The sequence below is a fragment of the Brassica rapa genome, unplaced genomic scaffold (assembly GCF_000309985.2).
Source record: "Brassica rapa cultivar Chiifu-401-42 unplaced genomic scaffold, CAAS_Brap_v3.01 Scaffold0964, whole genome shotgun sequence".
Classification (NCBI taxonomy): Eukaryota; Viridiplantae; Streptophyta; class Magnoliopsida; order Brassicales; family Brassicaceae; genus Brassica; species Brassica rapa.
Window position 1 is genome coordinate 18,318 of NW_022610900.1, and position 19,395 is coordinate 37,712.

General features: G+C 42.2%; 3 protein-coding genes and 1 long non-coding RNA gene across 4 annotated transcripts; 1 reads left to right on the top strand and 3 right to left on the bottom strand.

Moving 5' to 3' along the window:
• Positions 1-2,840: 2,840 nt before the first annotated feature.
• On the bottom strand, positions 2,841-3,607 carry LOC117131460. Its single transcript, XM_033283587.1, has 2 exons — positions 3,094-3,607; positions 2,841-2,967 (listed from the first exon to the last, which is right to left on the bottom strand). Exons 1-2 carry the CDS (start codon positions 3,555-3,557, stop codon positions 2,847-2,849), a joined length of 585 nt encoding a protein of 194 aa, XP_033139478.1. The 5' UTR covers positions 3,558-3,607; the 3' UTR covers positions 2,841-2,846.
• On the bottom strand, positions 2,841-5,065 carry LOC117131461. The gene is made up of 2 exons (XM_033283588.1): positions 4,924-5,065; positions 2,841-4,299 (listed from the first exon to the last, which is right to left on the bottom strand). Exons 1-2 carry the CDS (start codon positions 5,045-5,047, stop codon positions 3,998-4,000), a joined length of 426 nt encoding a protein of 141 aa, XP_033139479.1. The 5' UTR covers positions 5,048-5,065; the 3' UTR covers positions 2,841-3,997.
• On the top strand, positions 3,346-4,922 carry LOC117131462. The gene is made up of 2 exons (XR_004454639.1): positions 3,346-3,570; positions 3,737-4,922. It is a non-coding gene; the product is annotated as an uncharacterized LOC117131462 (long non-coding RNA).
• Positions 5,066-12,276: 7,211 nt separating the features above from the next.
• LOC117131463 lies at positions 12,277-15,541 on the bottom strand. Its single transcript, XM_033283589.1, has 2 exons — positions 13,766-15,541; positions 12,277-13,684 (listed from the first exon to the last, which is right to left on the bottom strand). Exons 1-2 carry the CDS (start codon positions 14,228-14,230, stop codon positions 12,689-12,691), a joined length of 1,461 nt encoding a protein of 486 aa, XP_033139480.1. The 5' UTR covers positions 14,231-15,541; the 3' UTR covers positions 12,277-12,688.
• Between the last annotated feature and the right edge of the window lie 3,854 nt (positions 15,542-19,395).

The window sequence follows — 19,395 nt, forward strand, 5'->3', positions numbered from 1 at the left end:
ACCAGGAAGTTGAATTAATATCATAGGAGTTGGGATGAATGAGTTATCCCACTTTCAAATCAGGTGATTCCAGTTTCCCAGTTTGGGAATAGGACAGCTTCTTCGTCGTTCCAATCAAACCAGGATGAATCACTTTGTAAGAAGCTTGATTTGGATACATAAAATGGTGGAGAAACACCAGGAAGTTGAATAAATCTCATAGGAGTTGGGATGAAGAAGTTATCCCACTTTCTAATCAGGTGATTCCAGTTTCCCAGTTTGGGAATAGGACAGCTTCTTCGTCGTTCCAATTATGAGATTTGTAGAGTTCTCTTCTCTTGTTGTATGTGTGCGTGAATACTCCAATGGAGAAAGATGAGAGCTTGTTCTAGGTGATTTATGAAGAGAGATTGATGAGAGTGTTTATGAGAGAATAAGAGACTTAGGAACAAAGATTAAGAGACTGAGAGATTAGGAGAATAAGAGATTAGAGATTAGGGTTTGAGATTCAAGAACAAGTTTATCATTTATGAAGTGGAGAGGGGAAATCCCCCTTACTCCCTTAGGAGTTACAAAACGTTCACAACAATGCCTTATATAGGCTTTTACACTTTGCAATCATAAACCCTTAATCTAATGGATAGAAATGACTTGAGAAATGGATGGCTTGGATGTAGTCTTGTTTCTGGTCAAAGGGAGCACGAGATGGTAGCTGATTGGTGGAGAGGAGCTGCTGCCTGATTGGTTATGCTAAGGCTCCCATGAACCTTTACTCACATATGTGTCTAGATTCATGGTCCAACTTGCTTTCCCTTTACATCTCATGACAGGCTGTCCTTGGACCACGCCCTCTCTCCTTTCCCTTGCTTTCCAACAGTCACAAAGAAGATAAGGTCGTCTGATTGCTCTTGGAAACCAACGCCCTAAGTTTGCACAGCTTCTGGTGAGTTTCCCGGATGTGTGGTCGAGAGGTGTGGTCGTACGGTCGATGGTACGGATCTCCTGTCCGTACCACTCGCCCTATTTATGCCCAATACTCTTCCTCCTTCTTCTGATCAGTCTAAGTCCCTCCTGGACTTATCTTCACAAGATAACTACTTCAGAACACTTCTGAAGCTTGATTGAACTCTTCTGGACATCTTCTAGAGCTTGCCCTATCATTGTACAAGCTCCATCTTCTCTTCAGTTCAACACTCCCCCTCAAGCTTGACTTTAGGAGATCCTAAGCCAAGCTTGGAACTCTGAAGAGTCTCCCTCATTAAAAACCTTACAAGGAAAACCCATTGGGACAAAACCTTGTAAGGGAAAAAGAGTAGAGCTCTCCAAAGCCTAGGGATTGGCCAGTGAACTCTTGTGCCTTAGAACCAGTGTGGTTGGACACAAGAAGCTCTGGATCACGGCCTAACAGGTGCAGCAACTCTTCACAGCTTTGCGCACACTTCACACTTCAGCTTCACCTCTTCATGGAACCGGTTTGAAGTCTCCCCCTCTCAACTGACTTCACAGCCATCTTAGAGAAGCTAGGACACGACCAGATCATCTTCAAAACACTAGTGAGGCTGATCAACACTTCACACACGGCTTGCCCTCTTCATAGAACTGGTTTGGATCTCCCCCTCTCAACAGACTTCTCAGCCATCTTAGAGAAGCTAGGAACTGACCAGGAACATCTTTAGTGAGGCTCAAGCAATGGTACCTGATACATTATCCCAAAGGTGCATCAGTACCTATCAAAAACAAGAAAATGAATATCCTGCATCACACTTGATGCACACAATCTCACAATTCAATCATAATCATCTTAAGTATCTTTTCAAGCACAAGCAATGAATAAGATGAATGAAATAGATTGAAAAGAGTTTTAAAAGTCTAAGGGAACTTCCCTTGTGTTTTTGTGAGTTTCCAAACTCTCTCAATGCACCATCTTCATGGCATCATCAACTTCTTGGAAAGGCAGAATGGATTCATCAGCTTCTCCTCAATCACCTCTCATTGAAGCCGCATTGATGGAGAGCCTTCCTCTTCACTCGCCAAGGCTGCTCTGAACAGCCTCTTGCCTAGACACGCCACTGACTTGGTCCGGTTGATGATCCTTGTAGAAGCTTTTGCAAAAGACTTGTTACTGACCATGGATCATATGCATTAAGACTCCCCCTCAAGCTTAGAACCGAAACTAGAAGGAGCTAAGCTTGTGATGATCCTATGCATCTCCATGGTCTAATAACTATCATCTTTCATGATAGCTTTCTTCTTGTGAGTTTACTCTCTTCCTTAACCAGGAACTAGGGTGTTTGAATCACCATAGAGAGTCTCACAAAACACACTTCTCATTGCATAATGACCCATGCTACACTTCCTGTAGTCTTTGGACTGGATATGTCCAATGGTATTATGCAATGGCCATCTCTCATGCATTATCAATCACACTACACTTCCTGTAGATTATGGACTAACATGTCCTAGTGATGATATGCAATGGCACAAGACCTTTGTCACTACATTCTTAGCTGTTGGCGAGTTACATGTATCACTTTCCTTGTGTACCTAACACCACCACAACTCAATGCAAGATCAGATCATCCCATTGGGATCAAACCAAGATAATTTATCCTGTTTGATCACCAATGCCACAGCAGAATATAAACCTTGAAACAAGCCAATCAATCAAGGCAGAACAAGCAGGTTTCAATCTCTAAAATGACAATGCAAGATTTAAACAATACATTGACAATTTAGGCTTATTTTTAAATGCATCAATACATGAATGCACAATCCTAAAGCATTAACTATATGAATGCAACAGGTTCAATCCATGAGACATATTAATCAAGACCAATGAGGCAAGCAACTTAGACAATTTCTAAGGGTTAGGAGGTTTGCTTACAAACAAGAGATCCGAGCTGATCTCTTGAACCTCCATGGGCACGGTTCACTTGAACTTGGCAGGTTTGAGGCTTGGATTCAATATCCAACACCTCTCCTTGGTGTGCCCATCCCTCTTGCAATGTTCACACCGATTGTTCCTATTGGACGTGGGAACACACTTCTTCAAGTGTTGGGAGCTTCTCAGACCTCAAGATATGTTGAATCAAGGCGCTGTAGGCAGGGCTAAGGGCGAGTAATAGGCAAAACACCTTGTCTTGCTCCCTTCTTTCAATCAACACCTCCGGATCAACAGATTGGGGTCTAAGCATCTCTAGCTCAGACCAAAGGGCTCTGAACTTGCCTAGATGCACAGTGAACTCCTCATCTTCTTGGGATAGGATGTTGATGAACTTCTTGATCTCAAATACTCGACAGAGGTTGGAGATGTACCCATATATCTTGTTAAGTGTACTCCAAAGGTCTTTAGCACTCTCACAGTATGAGTATGCTTCAAGGATGGATGGAGACATTGAGCTATGGAGAATGGATAAGACCTTGAGGTCTTCTTGTTCCCACTTCTCCTCAGATACGGATTTGGAACCGGATTCACCATCTGCTGAGCTTTCATTTGAACCGGCAGCCTTGGAGAGCTTTGGAGCATCCGTGAGGCAATGGCTCCATAAGCCTCTCCCTCCTAGAGCTGTCTTTACCATGCGTGACCAGATGGTCTTGGTTTAAATTGCCTCACCCTCCTGGTGATGCTCTTCTTTGTATGTCAACTGTCCTCTCTACACTCATCTGATGTGTAGGCTATGGTGACTGAACCACCATGGACAGAACAACAAGTCATCTCTCCATTGTCACAACATCCTCTCTACCCTCTTTGGAGCAGGCTGTGGACTTCCCACAGAATGTTGGCAACAGGCTTCATTTTATCATTCTATTGTAATGATAAGGAGGAAACAGGTCTTGAACTTTAGCTCTTCAGGTTGCTCATTTGAATATTTAGCACCGCAAGCTTGAGACCGAGAATAGGTGAGATCCAAGCTTGAAATGAGCCTCAATGAACTTCAAGACCAGGAGCACATCACCCTAACAGCTGCGCTTAAATCACTGATCCACCCTTTTGCCTTTAGCTTCAAGTACCCTCAGATCACCGGCCTTCCTCATGGCTTAGGTGGTGACCTTCTTCTTCTTGTGTGTCTTGAACCAGGAGCTCAACAACCTCGTGGCCTGCGCTTCTTAAACCGGCTTCTACACACAAGAACCTTCCCATTGCTCCACACAATGGTTGGTCTTCCGCTTGTATGTCTTGAACCAGGAGCTCAACAACCTCGTGGCCTGCGCTTCTTAAACCAGCTTCTACACACAAGTATCTTCCCATTGCTCCACACAATGGTTCAAGTCTTCCTCTTGTCTTGGATAGGAGGTGAGCAGAGAACACTTCTTGTGAACCTGAAACACCACTCAAACTCCAGCAAGGATAAGACACAAGAGTATTGGGATCAATCCTTGATTAATCATCAAGTTTGATTCCCAATCTCACAAGCATTGCAACGAATTAAAACAAGTCATTTTCAAGTTCTATCTTTGCAAGCAATCTCTCTAAGCACAAGCATTTTCTTTTTCAGTTTATGCAAGCTACTTAGGCATTTTAAAGCTTCTTTACTCAGCATTTAGACATGAATCTAATGCTTCAATGTAAGACAGCCACAAGACTATATGCAACAGCTTTCAATTCGGTTTCAATCCATGTATGCAAGCAGATTCAATCAATCACAACAAGCATCATTATGAACCGGAGATAAGCATATTAACATACCTAGTAATCCTAGTAATACTGTTAAATTACTAGTCCTTTTAAAGCGCTTACACAACTGCTAGTAAACTTAGTATAACTAGTACACTTAAAGGATTACTAGGGAACCAAGCTCTTTAAGCATCCTGGGACAGATTCTAAATTCATTTTATTTCATTTAGTAATCTTTTAAACAGTCCTCAGGTTTTCAATCACATCACAACATCACAACCAGTCAACAACACAAGCTCATTATCAAGATGGTTTATAGAATTGCTTACAACAAGGAACCAGGTTGATTCCTTTTGCATTTTGTGAAAACGGCCATGACTGTTGTTGGAACTGAGAGTCTAGATCATCACCCACCTCCTTCTCCTTCAGTTCATGGCCACCATCTTGTACCATCAACTCAAAAGACCCCTCCTTTCTTCAGAACATCTAGGCGCCAAGCTCTTGGCACCATACTCTTTTAGCCTGATGTGGAACTTCTCTTGGACAAGGAGCTTTGGAGTCAGGTTAGTTAGGCCTCTCCATACACCTTTGCCTCCAAGGATAATCTCCATCTGAGCAGGTAGAGAACAGGATGAGGAACCAAGGGAACTCGCCAAGCTTCAGCCTTCTTCTTCATAAGGGACTGAACTGGATGGGAAAGCATCAATGGTTTGGTTTTGAGCTGAGGCGTGAGCTGTGGACTTGCGGAAGCTTCAGCTCAGGTTCTGATGAACCTGGCTCTGATACCATATGAGATTTGTAGAGTTCTCTTCTCTTGTTGTATGTGTGCGTGAATACTCCAATGGAGAAAGATGAGAGCTTGTTCTAGGTGATTTATGAAGAGAGATTGATGAGAGTGTTTATGAGAGAATAAGAGACTTAGGAACAAAGATTAAGAGACTGAGAGATTAGGAGAATAAGAGATTAGAGATTAGGGTTTGAGATTCAAGAACAAGTTTATCATTTATGAAGTGGAGAGGGGAAATCCCCCTTACTCCCTTAGGAGTTACAAAACGTTCACAACAATGCCTTATATAGGCTTTTACACTTTGCAATCATAAACCCTTAATCTAATGGATAGAAATGACTTGAGAAATGGATGGCTTGGATGTAGTCTTGTTTCTGGTCAAAGGGAGCACGAGATGGTAGCTGATTGGTGGAGAGGAGCTGCTGCCTGATTGGTTATGCTAAGGCTCCCATGAACCTTTACTCACATATGTGTCTAGATTCATGGTCCAACTTGCTTTCCCTTTACATCTCATGACAGGCTGTCCTTGGACCACGCCCTCTCTCCTTTCCCTTGCTTTCCAACAGTCACAAAGAAGATAAGGTCGTCTGATTGCTCTTGGAAACCAACGCCCTAAGTTTGCACAGCTTCTGGTGAGTTTCCCGGATGTGTGGTCGAGAGGTGTGGTCGTACGGTCGATGGTACGGATCTCCTGTCCGTACCACTCGCCCTATTTATGCCCAATACTCTTCCTCCTTCTTCTGATCAGTCTAAGTCCCTCCTGGACTTATCTTCACAAGATAACTACTTCAGAACACTTCTGAAGCTTGATTGAACTCTTCTGGACATCTTCTAGAGCTTGCCCTATCATTGTACAAGCTCCATCTTCTCTTCAGTTCAACACCAATAACACCAGGATGAATCACTTTGTAAGAAGCTTGATTTGGATACATAAAATGGTGGAGAAACACCAGGAAGTTGAATAAATCTCATAGGAGTTAGGATGAAGAAGTTATCCCACTTTCTAATCAGGTGATTCCAGTTTCCCAGTTTGGGAATAGAACAGCTTCTTCGTCGTTCCAATAACACCAGGATGAATCACTTTGTAAGAAGCTTGATTTGGATACATAAAGTGGTGGAGAATCACCAGGAAGTTGAATTAATCTCATAGGAGTTGGGATGAAGAAGTTATCCCACTTTCTAATCAGGTGATTCCAGTTTCCCAGTTTGGGAATAGGACAGCTACTTCGTCGTTCCAATAACACCAGGATGAATCACTTTGTAAGAAGCTTGGTTTGGATACATAAAGTGGTGTAGAATCACCAGGAAGTTGAATAAATCTCATAGGAGTTGGGATGAAGAAGTTATCCCACTTTGTAATCAGGTGATTCCAGTTTCCCAGTTTGGGAATAGGACAGCTTCTTCGTCGTTCCAATAACACCAGGATGAATCACTTTGTAAGAAGCTTGATTTGGATACATAAAATGGTGGAGAAACACCAGGAAGTTGAATAAATCTCATAGGAGTTGGGATGAAGAAGTTATCCCACTTTCTAATCAGGTGATTCCAGTTTCCCAGTTTGGGAATAGGACAGCTTCTTCGGCGTTCCAATAACACCAGGATGAATCACTTTGTAAGAAGCTTGATTTGGATACATAAAATAGTGGAGAAACACCAGGAAGTTGAATATATCTCATAGGAGTTGGGATGAAGAAGTTATCCCACTTTCTAATCAGGTGATTCCAGTTTCCCAGTTGGGGAATAGGACAGCTTCTTCGGCGTTCCAATCAAACCAGGATGAATCACTTTGTAAGAAGCTTGACTTGGATACATAAAGTGTTGGAGAATCACCAGGAAGTTGAATTAATCTCATAGGAGTTGGGATGAATGAGTTATCCCACTTTTAAATCAGGTGATTCCAGTTTCCCAGTTTGGGAATAGGACAGCTTCTTCGTCGTTCCAATCAAACCAGGATGAATCACTTTGTAAGAAGCTTGATTTGGATACATAAAATGGTGGAGAAACACCAGGAAGTTGAATAAATCTCATAGGAGTTGGGATGAAGAAGTTATCCCACTTTCTAATCAGGTGATTCCAGTTTCCCAGTTTGGGAATAGGACAGCTTCTTCGTCGTTCCAATAACACCAGGATGAATCACTTTGTAAGAAGCTTGATTTGGATACATAAAATGGTTGAGAAACACCAGGAAGTTGAATAAATCTCATAGGAGTTAGGATGAAGAAGTTATCCCACTTTCTGTTGAGTTGAGCTGAGTATATGTATGAAGAGCTAAGGAGTTGAAGAGGAAAGGAGATGAGGAAGCTTAAGGGAGTTTAGGGAGAGCATGGTACGGACGTCCGTACAAAGCCGTACAAGCCGTACAGTCCGTACCATCCAAGCCTCAACCAAAGTTACCTTGCACAAGTGAAACGGTAACTATGGAAGAGTAACTCAAGTGGAGAAGGATCAGACCGTTTAGGGATAAGGTAGAGCGCGCCTTGACAGGCTGGAACAGCTGGAAAGGCAAGAGCATCTCGGTCCAAGATGCTAGATACTCCGCGCATGTGGAGAAGCTAATTGGCTAGTCCAAATGAGCTTATCCTCTCCTGATTGACCTCACATGCTTTAGTCCTCTCTTTGATTTCGAAAACCCTTGTATGCTCTCACTATATATTGTAACTCATCAACACTAATAAAGATTATCCAGTTTGAGTCTCTCTAATCTCTTAGACACTATGATTATCTCTTAGACTCTAAACGGCTCTATCTAGTCTCTTAATCTTTCACAAACTTCTCTTAATCACTTCTTAAACACTCTCTTTATTCTGATTACTCTAAGGATCTCTTAATCTCATATGGTATCAGAGCCAGGTTCATTTGAATCTGGGGTTTGATCTTTAGAGAGTTACAAGCTAAACGGCTTTGAAGCTACACGCGAGTAGCCTTGAAGGTGTTGAAGCTGTGATACGTTCTAGTTGAAGCTGTGCTACGTTCTGTGTGTTTGCGTGATTCTAGACTCAAGGTTGGTGTGTACGAGATCCAAGATTCAAGTTTTCAAGTCAAGCAAAGATGGAACATGGGATGAACATGAGGATGAAGGTAGCGGTTACTTTCAAAGGTAGCAACTACCTTGTGTGGTCTCGGATGGTGAAGACTGCGGTGGGAAGTAAGGGTTTGTGGGGGCACATCACAACAGGGGAGGCTCCGAAACTCATTACTCAGGGAGGAGATCAAGAAGAGGTCTCCAATGAAGCGGCTGTGGAGAAATGGCAACAAGAAGACATGCTGGTGATGACGGTTCTACACGCATCCTTGGACCCAGCTATCTTGGATGCTTACAGCTACTGTGAATCAGCCAAGGAGCTGTGGGACACGCTGAAGAAGGTATATGGGAACATCTCCAACCTCAGCCGTGTGTTTGAAGTAAAGCTAGCGATCAACCGTCTTGCACAAGAGGACATGGAGTTCACTAAGCATTTGGGGAGGTTCAGGTCCTTATGGTCAGAGCTGGAGATGCTGAGGCCGAGCACAACTGATCCAGATCAGTTGAATGAGAGGCGCGAGCAAGACAAGGTCTTTGGGTTGCTTCTCACACTGAACCCGGCCTACACTCACCTCATCCAGCACATGCTAAGGTCAGATAAGCTTCCGGACCTTGAGGAGGTGTGTGCGCAAATCCAAAGGGAGCAGGGATCTATGGGGTTGTTTGGAGGAAAGGGGGAGCTCTCTCTTGCCAATCAAGCAGCTCATGAGGACTCAACCGAGGCTCCACAAGCAAACAAGGCATCTCACGGGAAGTATGAGGACAGGAAGTTCAATGGCAACTGTGATCATTGCAAGAAGCATGGTCATAAGAAGAGCCAATGCTGGATACTGCACCCACACCTCAAGCCGGCCAAGTTCATGAAGGAGCGTGAGGGAAGGGCAAATGTGACTGAAGGTTCAAATGGAGCTGGTACCAGCAAGGCGAGTGAAACGGATGGGCTTGGAGGCAATGATGGGAATGGGAAGTCTCTGGTGGCTTACACAGGCGCCTCAAGCTCACGCAGCAATGATGACTACATCAAGAGATCAGACCTTGATGCTCTCTTCAAAATGCTAAAGGAAAACGGTAACACTTATGGTTATTCCTTTGGAGCCTCTATGATTGCATACAAGGATGATCACTTGATTAGAGAACTAGTAGAACGGTTAGAAGCTAGGCATGAGTATAGAACTGCTCACATTGCTAGAACTGATAGGATGCATCCATTGCTTAGTAATCTATGTCTTAATGCTAAACAAGTAGGTAAACCATTGATTGTTGATTCTGGTGCATCACATCATATGATAAGTGATGAGAACTTGATTAAAGATATAGAACCTACGCATGGGCATGTGATGATAGCAAATGGGGATAAGATACCTATTAGAGGAATAGGAAAGCTTAAGTTGTTTAACAAAGAATCTAGAGCTTTTTACATGCCTGAATTCACATCAAACCTATTATCTGTGAAGAAATGTACTAATGATTTACAATGCAATGTTATCTTTAGTCCTAATGATGTGAAGTTTCAGGATATTGAGAGCAGCAGATTGATTGGGAAAGGAGTGACTAAGGGAGACCTCTATATGCTTGAAGAGCTCACTTCTGTTCCTGATTATAGTTGTTCATTTACTTCTGCTTCTTTATTGAATAAAAATGCATTGTGGCATGCTAGAGTAGGACACCCTCATGTTAAAGCTTTGAACTTAATGGTACCAGGTGTTGTGTTTGAGAACAAAGATTGTGAAGCTTGTATTTTAGGCAAGCATTGTAGAACTGTGTTTCAAAAGTCTACTACTACTATCTATGATAACTGCTTTGATCTAATTCATTCTGATGTGTGGACTGCCCCTTGCTTATCTAGAGATAGTTATAAGTACTTTGTCACATTCATTGATGAAAAATCCAAATACACCTGGTTAACCTTAATTCAGACCAAAGATAGGGTACTTGATGCATTTAGGAACTTTCAAACTTATGTAACTAACCATTATCATGCTAAGATTAAAATTTTGAGATCAGATAATGGAGGAGAGTACACAAGTCATGCATTCAAGGAACACTTATCACAACATGGGATCCTACATCAAACAAGCTGTCCGTATACTCCACAGCAAAATGGTGTGGCTGAGAGGAAGAATAGGCACCTCATGGAAGTGGCAAGGTCTCTTATGTTTCAGAGTAATGTTCCAAAGAGATTCTGGAGTGATGCGGTTGCCACTGCTTGTTACTTGATCAACAGAACTCCAACCAAGGTTCTGAATGAGAAGGCTCCATTTGAAGTTCTGAACAGGTACAAACCAGTGCTTGATTACTTGCGAGTCTTTGGATGTCTATGCTTTGTGCTCAAACCAGGAGAGATGATCAACAAGCTAGAAGCAAGAAGTACTAAGGCTGTGTTCATAGGATACTCAGCTACACAGAAAGGATACAAATGCTATGATCCTATAGCAAGGAGAGTTCTTGTATCTAGAGATGTGAAGTTCTTGGAAGATAGAGGATACTATGAAGAAAAGAACCAAGAAGACTTGAAGGACTTAACATCAGACAAGGCCACCACCTTGCGGATCATCCTTGAAGGTCTTGGAATCAGTACATCCCAGGATCCAAGAGATCACGCAACAACACCTCCTGAAGTTAGTTCACCATCCCACCTTGATCATGAGGGAGGAGAGACGCATGAGGAGGAGCCTACGCAAGAGGTTAACCAAGATGAAGGAGAAGAGAGCATAGGCTCTGATGGTCATGGGCATGATCATGGTGTGATACAAACACCTTCTCAAGATGAAGTGGTAGAAGAACAACAGGAAGAAGAACCGGTTGTGCAGCCACTAAGAAGGAGTACAAGGATAAGGAAGGATCCTTCCAGTTGGGTAAACACGAGAGTGTACTACAATGCCCAAGCTGTGGAGCATCCTTCTCAAGCCGTGTGCTCCTTTGCTCAATATCCAGAAGCACATTGCGCTTTCATGGTAAACTTGGATGAGAATCACATCCCAAGAAGCTATGAAGAGGCAATAAAGGATAAAGAATGGAAAGAGGCAGTAGGAGATGAAGCAGGAGCTATGATCAAGAATGATACATGGTATGAGAGTGAGTTACCAAAAGGGAAGAAGGCTGTGACTAGTAGATGGATCTTCACAATCAAGTACAAAGCGGATGGAAAGATTGAGAGGAAGAAGTCAAGACTGGTTGCAAGAGGCTTTACTCAAACCTATGGAGAGGATTATGTTGAGACATTTGCACCAGTAGCTAAGTTGCATACAATCCGAATTGTATTAAGCTTGGCTGTGAACCTTGGATGGGGCTTATGGCAAATGGATGTGAATAATGCATTCCTACAAGGGGAACTTGAGGATGAAGTATATATGCATCCCCCACCAGGCTTGGAACACTTAGTGAAGAAGGGAAATGTGTTGAGACTGAAGAAGGCTATATATGGGTTGAAGCAATCACCAAGAGCTTGGTACAACAAGCTGAGCACAACTCTAAATGGCCGAGGCTTCAAGAAGTCTGAACTAGATCACACTCTTGGTGTAGCCCTGGATAGGACTGTCTCTCCCTGGATCACTTGAAGGGGGCGTGGGTGGATGAAAGGTGATGGATATGGTCTTCTCCTTAGAGCTATGGGATGCTATAAAGATGTTTTTTTCTGCTCCACAGACACAGGATCACCCTGCTTAGTGTCTAGGATGGATCACAAAGATAATCCTTGCAAACAGAGAATCAAAGACTCGATCTGTATCAAGGTTTGTGGATTGATGTGGGACACAAGAGAGATGGCTCGCCTCCTGATACTCCAAGGCTTCTGATCTGGATATGACACACCAAATCAGAGAACCCAAGCTGGATATTACACACCAGCAGAATTGAGAGAAAACTCAAAACAAAGAAGTTGAAAAAAATGTCGATTGATTGATCTTCATGCCAAAACGTGGCTACATATGTTAAAAGAATAAAACTGAAAACCCTAAATTTAAACCAAGATGGTTTAATCTCCTAATCCAATTCGAAATTGGTTTATTTTAAATATTAATCTACCCAAATCTGGTTTACTCAAATTCCTAATTGTCTTTGGTTTAAATTAAATGAAAGCCCAATAAACTAAACCCATTACATTGCAATTAAATCAAACCAACAAGCTGGTTCTTCTTTGGTTTATGATGGGCCACGACTTGAACTTGATTTGGAGTGTCTCCTAATGAACTTTAGATCCTCCACGTCCTGTTAGGCCAGCTAGAAAGCAAGTGGATCAAGATTCTGGCTGCAACTCTCTTTTTGGACCGAAAAAGCCCTATTTCGCCTAGATCCAAATATAGCCCAATCCAGAAACTTCCTGACATGTTTTCCTTGTTCTCCATACAATTTGGATGAGGTGAATGGTCTCCATAGCTCCTGTTAAGCTCAGTTGGTTGAATCCTCTTTGTTCAAGCTGTTTCAAGGCAGTACCAACAGTTCTTCTCTTCTCTCTATCCAGAACCTCATAGATCATGCCAATAAGAGTATGATACTGTCCATTAAACTGCACCATGATCAGTGGTATAGCTGACCCATACATTGGCTTCAATCCATTGATTCCAATCCTGATCAGGATCACACCATCCCCTCCTCCTTTAAAAGGATTTGTCCTCAAATCCAAGCTCTGTAGGATGACAGAACCTTGATAATTTAACTCCAAAGTTCCTGACCTGGCCATGAGATATATCATCACCTCTCTAGTCTCTCCAGGATGAAACACAAAGCTCTGCAGTCCTTCTTCATGTCTCAGCAACATCTTGGAACTTTCCTCACTGCATGTGGCTTCTAAGGCAGATGATTTCTCCACTTTGTTGAGTTTGCAGTTGAATGCTTCTCTCCAGGATGATCCTATCCACGTCCTGGTCATCAACATGAGACCATGTACTCTCAGTTTAACATCCTTCTGGTCAGGTGGTCGTGTGGTTTGGTCCCCATACTCATCCTCCAGTTCTGGCTTCTCTTTAACCACCACCAGTTCCTGTTTATCTCTTCTCAGCTTGTTCTGGTCAGTTATGAACCTGATAAAGGACGTGTTACCTCCTGACTCTCCTTCATTCTCTCTGCAAATAGTTTTTATCATACCATTCTCTCTCCCTTTAAAAAGATTTGACCACAAATCTTGTTTTTCAAGAGTGAATGAACCTTGCAAATTGAGCTTGTATGCAGTTGCTTTCTGATCCAGAATTTGTTTGTTTCTTCTAACCACACACAAGCTTCCTCCTGGTTCAAAAACAACTTGTTGCAAGCCCTTAACAACTCTCAGATGTTCCACTAAGCTGAGCTGAAGACATACCAAAGGTCTGATTAGTAACTCACAAGCTAAAGACTTAAAGTTATCACCTTGCTCAACAGTAGGAAGCACCAATTCAAGAGCTTTAGATGACCCTCCAGGAACCTTTTCTTCTTGTTTTATTTGATCAGGCACGTGGCCACACTCAGCTTCTGCAACTTCTGCCTCCTCCTCTAGTTTTAAACAAAGGGTTGTTGGTTCTGGTTCAGTTTTATGACTCTCCTCAATCTGTTTTATTGGAGAAGCTAATATAGAAGCTTGCTGCTTTTCCTCCTCTTGTTTCAATGATAGAACAGGAACCACAGATCTTCTCTCAGCCGGTTTTAATGGCAATTCAGACCAATAGGCAGGTTGATCTAAAATAGTAAGCTTTGTTGCTGCTTCTGGTTTTAGTTTTGAAAGTTTCCACTGCGAGACAAACCTCTTCTTCATCAAGGTCTTCATCTCCACCCATGAAATAATTTGAGGTTTTTTTTTCAAATCTCCTAGTCTGAGAAACTCTCTGCCACCATGAGAATGCACTTCCACAGAGTCCATTGACTGCTAGACATACCTTTTTCTTTTCAGTGTAGTATAGGAGTCCAAAGAGAAACTCCATCTTCTTTTCCCAATCAAGATATGCCTCTGTATCAATCTTCCCATAGAAGAATGGAATTGTAAGCTCTTCTTCATATCCAGACATAGAATACAGTTTGTTAACTGATAGATTTCGTGCTCCCTTGTTAAAACTTCAAACCCTAACCCTCAAGAGGCTCTGATACCACTTGGTGTAGCCCTGGATAGGACTGTCTCTCCCTGGATCACTTGAAGGGGGCGTGGGTGGATGAAAGGTGATGGATATGGTCTTCTCCTTAGAGCTATGGGATGCTATAAAGATGTTTTTTTCTGCTCCACAGACACAGGATCACCCTGCTTAGTGTCTAGGATGGATCACAAAGATAATCCTTGCAACAGAGAATCAAAGACTCGATCTGTATCAAGGTTTGTGGATTGATGTGGGACACAAGAGAGATGGCTCGCCTCCTGATACTCCAAGGCTTCTGATCTGGATATGACACACCAAATCAGAGAACCCAAGCTGGATATTACACACCAGCAGAATTGAGAGAAAACTCAAAACAAAGAAGTTGAAAAAAATGTCGATTGATTGATCTTCATGCCAAAACGTGGCTACATATGTTAAAAGAATAAAACTGAAAACCCTAAATTTAAACCAAGATGGTTTAATCTCCTAATCCAATTCGAAATTGGTTTATTTTAAATATTAATCTACCCAAATCTGGTTTACTCAATTCCTAATTGTCTTTGGTTTAAATTAAATGAAAGCCCAATAAACTAAACCCATTACATTGCAATTAAATCAAACCAACAAGCTGGTTCTTCTTTGGTTTATGATGGGCCACGACTTGAACTTGATTTGGAGTGTCTCCTAATGAACTTTAGATCCTCCACGTCCTGTTAGGCCAGCTAGAAAGCAAGTGGATCAAGATTCTGGCTGCAACTCTCTTTTTGGACCGAAAAAGCCTATTTCGCCTAGATCCAAATATAACCCAATCCAGAAACTTCCTGACATGTTTTCCTTGTTCTCCATACAAATTTGGACGAGGTGAATGGTCTCCATAGCTCCTGTTAAGCTCAGTTGGTTGAATCCTCTTTGTTCAAGCTGTTTCAAGGCAGTACCAACAGTTCTTCTCTTCTCTCTATCCAGAACCTCATAGATCATGCCAATAAGAGTATGATACTGTCCATTAAACTGCACCATGATCAGTGGTATAGCTGACCCATACATTGGCTTCAATCCATTGATTCCAATCCTGATCAGGATCACACCAACTCTCTTCACACTCACAACTCCCTCAGGTATGATTGCACTCCTTGTGTATGTTGATGATATCATTATCACAGGGAGTGATAAGGAAGGTATCATTGCAACCAAGGAGTTTCTTAAGTCCATGTTTGAGATTAAAGACTTGGGAGAGATGAAATACTTTCTTGGGATTGAGATATGTAGATCCAAGGAAGGTTTATTCATGTCCCAAAGGAAGTATACACTTGATCTCTTGAAAGGTGCAGGGGCTTATGGGGGCAAGACAGCAAGGATGCCTATGGAGGATGGCTACAAAGTTCCACGAGAGGGGGAGATTGAAGACAGCAAACCTTATCAGGATCCTAAACTCTATAGAAAACTAGTTGGCAAATTGATTTATCTTACTATAACTAGACCTGACATTTGTTTTGCTGTGAATCAGGTGAGTCAACACATGCAAGTGCCTAAGGAACATCACTGGCACATGGTGGAGAGGATCTTGATGTATCTCAACGGCTCACCTGATCAAGGAGTATGGATGGGCTGCAATGGAAGCACTGAAGTGGTGGGATACTGTGATGCGGATTGGGCTGGTGATAGAGCAGACCGGAGATCAACCACAGGCTATTGCACATTCATTGGAGGCAACTTGGTGACTTGGAAGAGTAAGAAGCAGAAGGTGGTGTCTTGCTCAAGTGCAGAAGCTGAGTATAGAGCCATGCTGAAGCTCACCAACGAGTTAGTATGGATCAAAGGCATCTTGAAGCATTTGGAGATTGATCAAGCCACGCCAATGACCATGCATTGTGACAACCAAGCCGCCATTCACATTGCCTCCAACTCGGTGTTCCATGAGAGAACCAAGCACATTGAAGTTGATTGTCACAAGGTGAGGCAGATGATCACCTTAGGAGTCATCTTGCCATGCTACACAAGGAGTGAAGATCAGTTAGCGGATGTGTTTACCAAGGCTGCAAGACAGAAGACAATGGAGTCCATTCACATCAGGTTGGGCCTCATTGATCTTGGGAAGAGAAGGAGCTAGTCCCCTTAGCTGCAAGGTCTTTACTCTTTTTCCCTCATCAAAGTTTTATCCCATTGGGTTTTCTTTGGTGAGGTTTTTAATGAGGAAGATCTTGTGGCTGTCCAAGCTTAGGCTTTCACAAAGCTAAGCTTGAGGGGGAGTGTTGAGTTGAGCTGAGTATATGTATGAAGAGCTAAGGAGTTGAAGAGGAAAGGAGATGAGGAAGCTTAAGGGAGTTTAGGGAGAGCATGGTACGGACGTCCGTACAAGGCCGTACAAGCCGTACAGTCCGTACCATCCAAGCCTCAACCAAAGTTACCTTGCACAAGTGAAACGGTAACTATGGAAGAGTAACTCAAGTGGAGAAGGATCAGACCGTTTAGGGATAAGGTAGAGCGCGCCTTGACAGGCTGGAACAGCTGGAAAGGCAAGAGCATCTCGGTCCAAGATGCTAGATACTCCGCGCATGTGGAGAAGCTAATTGGCTAGTCCAAATGAGCTTATCCTCTCCTGATTGACCTCACATGCTTTAGTCCTCTCTTTGATTTCGAAAACCCTTGTATGCTCTCACTATATATTGTAACTCATCAACACTAATAAAGATTATCCAGTTTGAGTCTCTCTAATCTCTTAGACACTATGATTATCTCTTAGACTCTAAACGGCTCTATCTAGTCTCTTAATCTTTCACAAACTTCTCTTAATCACTTCTTAAACACTCTCTTTATTCTGATTACTCTAAGGATCTCTTAATCTCATACTTTCTAATCAGGTGATTCCAGTTTCCCAGTTTGGGAATAGGACAGCTTCTTCGTCGTTCCAATAACACCAGGATGAATCACTTTGTAAGAAGCTTGATTTGGATATATAAAGTGGTGGAGAATCACCAGGAAGTTGAATTAATCTCATAGGAGTTGGGATGAAGAAGTTATCCCACTTTCTAATCAGGTGATTCCAGTTTCCAAGTTTGGGAATATGATAGCTTCTTCGTCGTTCCAATCAAACCAGGATGAATCACTCTGTAAGAAGCTTGATTTCGATACATAAAGTGTTGGAGAATCACCATGAAGTTGAATAAATCTCATAGGAGTTGGGATGAAGAAGTTATCCCACTTTCTAATCAGGTGATTCCAGCTTCCCAGTTTGGGAATAGGACAGCTTCTTCGTCGTTCCAATCAAACCAGGATGAATCACTCTGTAAGAAGCTTGATTTGGATTCATAAAGTGTTGCAGAATCACCAGGAAGTTGAATAAATCTCATAGGAGTTGGGATGAAGAAGTTATCCCACTTTCTAATCAGGTGATTCCAGTTTCCCAGTTTGGGAATAGGACAGCTTCTTCGTCGTTCCAATAACACCAGGATGAATCACTTTGTAAGAAGCTTGATTTGGATACATAAAATGGTGGAGAAACACCAGGAAGTTGAATTAATCTCATAGGAGTTGGGATGAAGAAGTTATCCCACTTTCTAATCAGGTGATTCCAGTTTCCCAGTTTGGGAATAGGACAGCTTCTTCGTCGTTCCAATAACACCAGGATGAATCACCTTGTAAGAAGCTTGATTTGGATATATAAAGTGTTGGAGAATCACCAGGAAGTTGAATAAATCTCATAGGAGTTGGGATGAAGAAGTTATCCCACTTCTAATCAGGTGATTCCAGTTTCCCAAGTTTGGGAATATATAGCTTCTTCGTCGTTCCAATCAAACCAGGATGAATCACTCTGTAAGAAGCTTGATTTGGATACATAAAGTGTTGGAGAATCACCAGGAAGTTGAATAAATCTCATAGGAGTTGGGATGAAGAAGTTATCCCACTTTCTAATCAGGTGATTCCAGTTTCCCAGTTTGGGAATAGGACAGCTTCTTCGTCGTTCCAATCAAACCAGGATGAATCACTCTGTAAGAAGCTTGATTTGGATACATAAAGTGTTGGAGAATCACCAGGAAGTTGAATAAATCTCATAGGAGTTGGGATGAAGAAGTTATCCCACTTTCTAATCAGGTGATTCCAGTTTCCCAGTTTGGGAATAGGACAGCTTCTTCGTCGTTCCAATCAAACCAGGATGAATCACTCTGTAAGAAGCTTGATTTGGATACATAAAGTGTTGGAGAATCACCAGGAAGTTGAATAAATCTCATAGGAGTTGGGATGAAGAAGTTATCCCACTTTCTAATCAGGTGATTCCAGTTTCCCAGTTTGGGGGACAGCTTCTTCGTCGTTCCAATCAAACCAGGATGAATCACTTTGTAAGAAGCTTGATTTGGATACATAAATGGTGGAGAATCACCAGGAAGTTGAATAAATCTCATAGGAGTTGGGATGAAGAAGTTATCCCACTTTCTAATCAGGTGATTCCAGTTTCCCAGTTTGGGAATAGGACAGCTTCTTCGTCGTTCCAATCAAACCAGGATGAATCACTTTGTAAGAAGCTTGATTTGGATACATAAAAGGGTGGAGAATCACCAGGAAGTTGAATAAATCTCATAGGAGTTGGGATGAAGAAGTTATCCCACTTTCTAATCAGGTGATTCCAGTTTCCCAGTTTGGGAATAGGACAGCTTCTTCGTCGTTCCAATAACACCAGGATGAATCACTTTGTAAGAAGCTTGATTTGGATACATAAAGTGGTGGAGAATCACCAGGAAGTTGAATAATCTCATAGGAGTTGGGATGAAGAAGTTATCCCACTTTCTAATCAGGTGATTCCAGTTTCCCAGTTTGGGAATAGGACAGCTTCTTCGTCGTTCCAATAACACCAGGATGAATCACTTTGTAAGAAGCTTGATTTGGATACATAAGTGGTGGAGAATCACCAGGAAGTTGAATAAATCTCATAGGAGTTGGGATGAAGAAGTTATCCCACTTTCTA

Excerpts from the sequence above, each read along its gene's own strand:
- LOC117131460 (XM_033283587.1), bottom strand. The coding sequence starts at position 3,557 with ATGGTAAAGACAGCTCTAGGAGGGAGAGGCTTATGGAGCCATTGCCTC. Across the intron at positions 2,968-3,093 it reads GTGTTTTGCCTATTACTCGC|ACACCAAGGAGAGGTGTTGG; the intron begins CCTTAGCCCTGC and ends AGAGGGATGGGC.
- LOC117131461 (XM_033283588.1), bottom strand. The coding sequence starts at position 5,047 with ATGGTACAAGATGGTGGCCATGAACTGAAGGAGAAGGAGGTGGGTGAT. Across the intron at positions 4,300-4,923 it reads AATCAACCTGGTTCCTTGTT|GTTCACAAGAAGTGTTCTCT; the intron begins GTAAGCAATTCT and ends GTGGTGTTTCAG.
- LOC117131463 (XM_033283589.1), bottom strand. The coding sequence starts at position 14,230 with ATGGACTCTGTGGAAGTGCATTCTCATGGTGGCAGAGAGTTTCTCAGA. Across the intron at positions 13,685-13,765 it reads CATCTAAAGCTCTTGAATTG|CTCAGCTTAGTGGAACATCT; the intron begins GTGCTTCCTACT and ends GTATGTCTTCAG.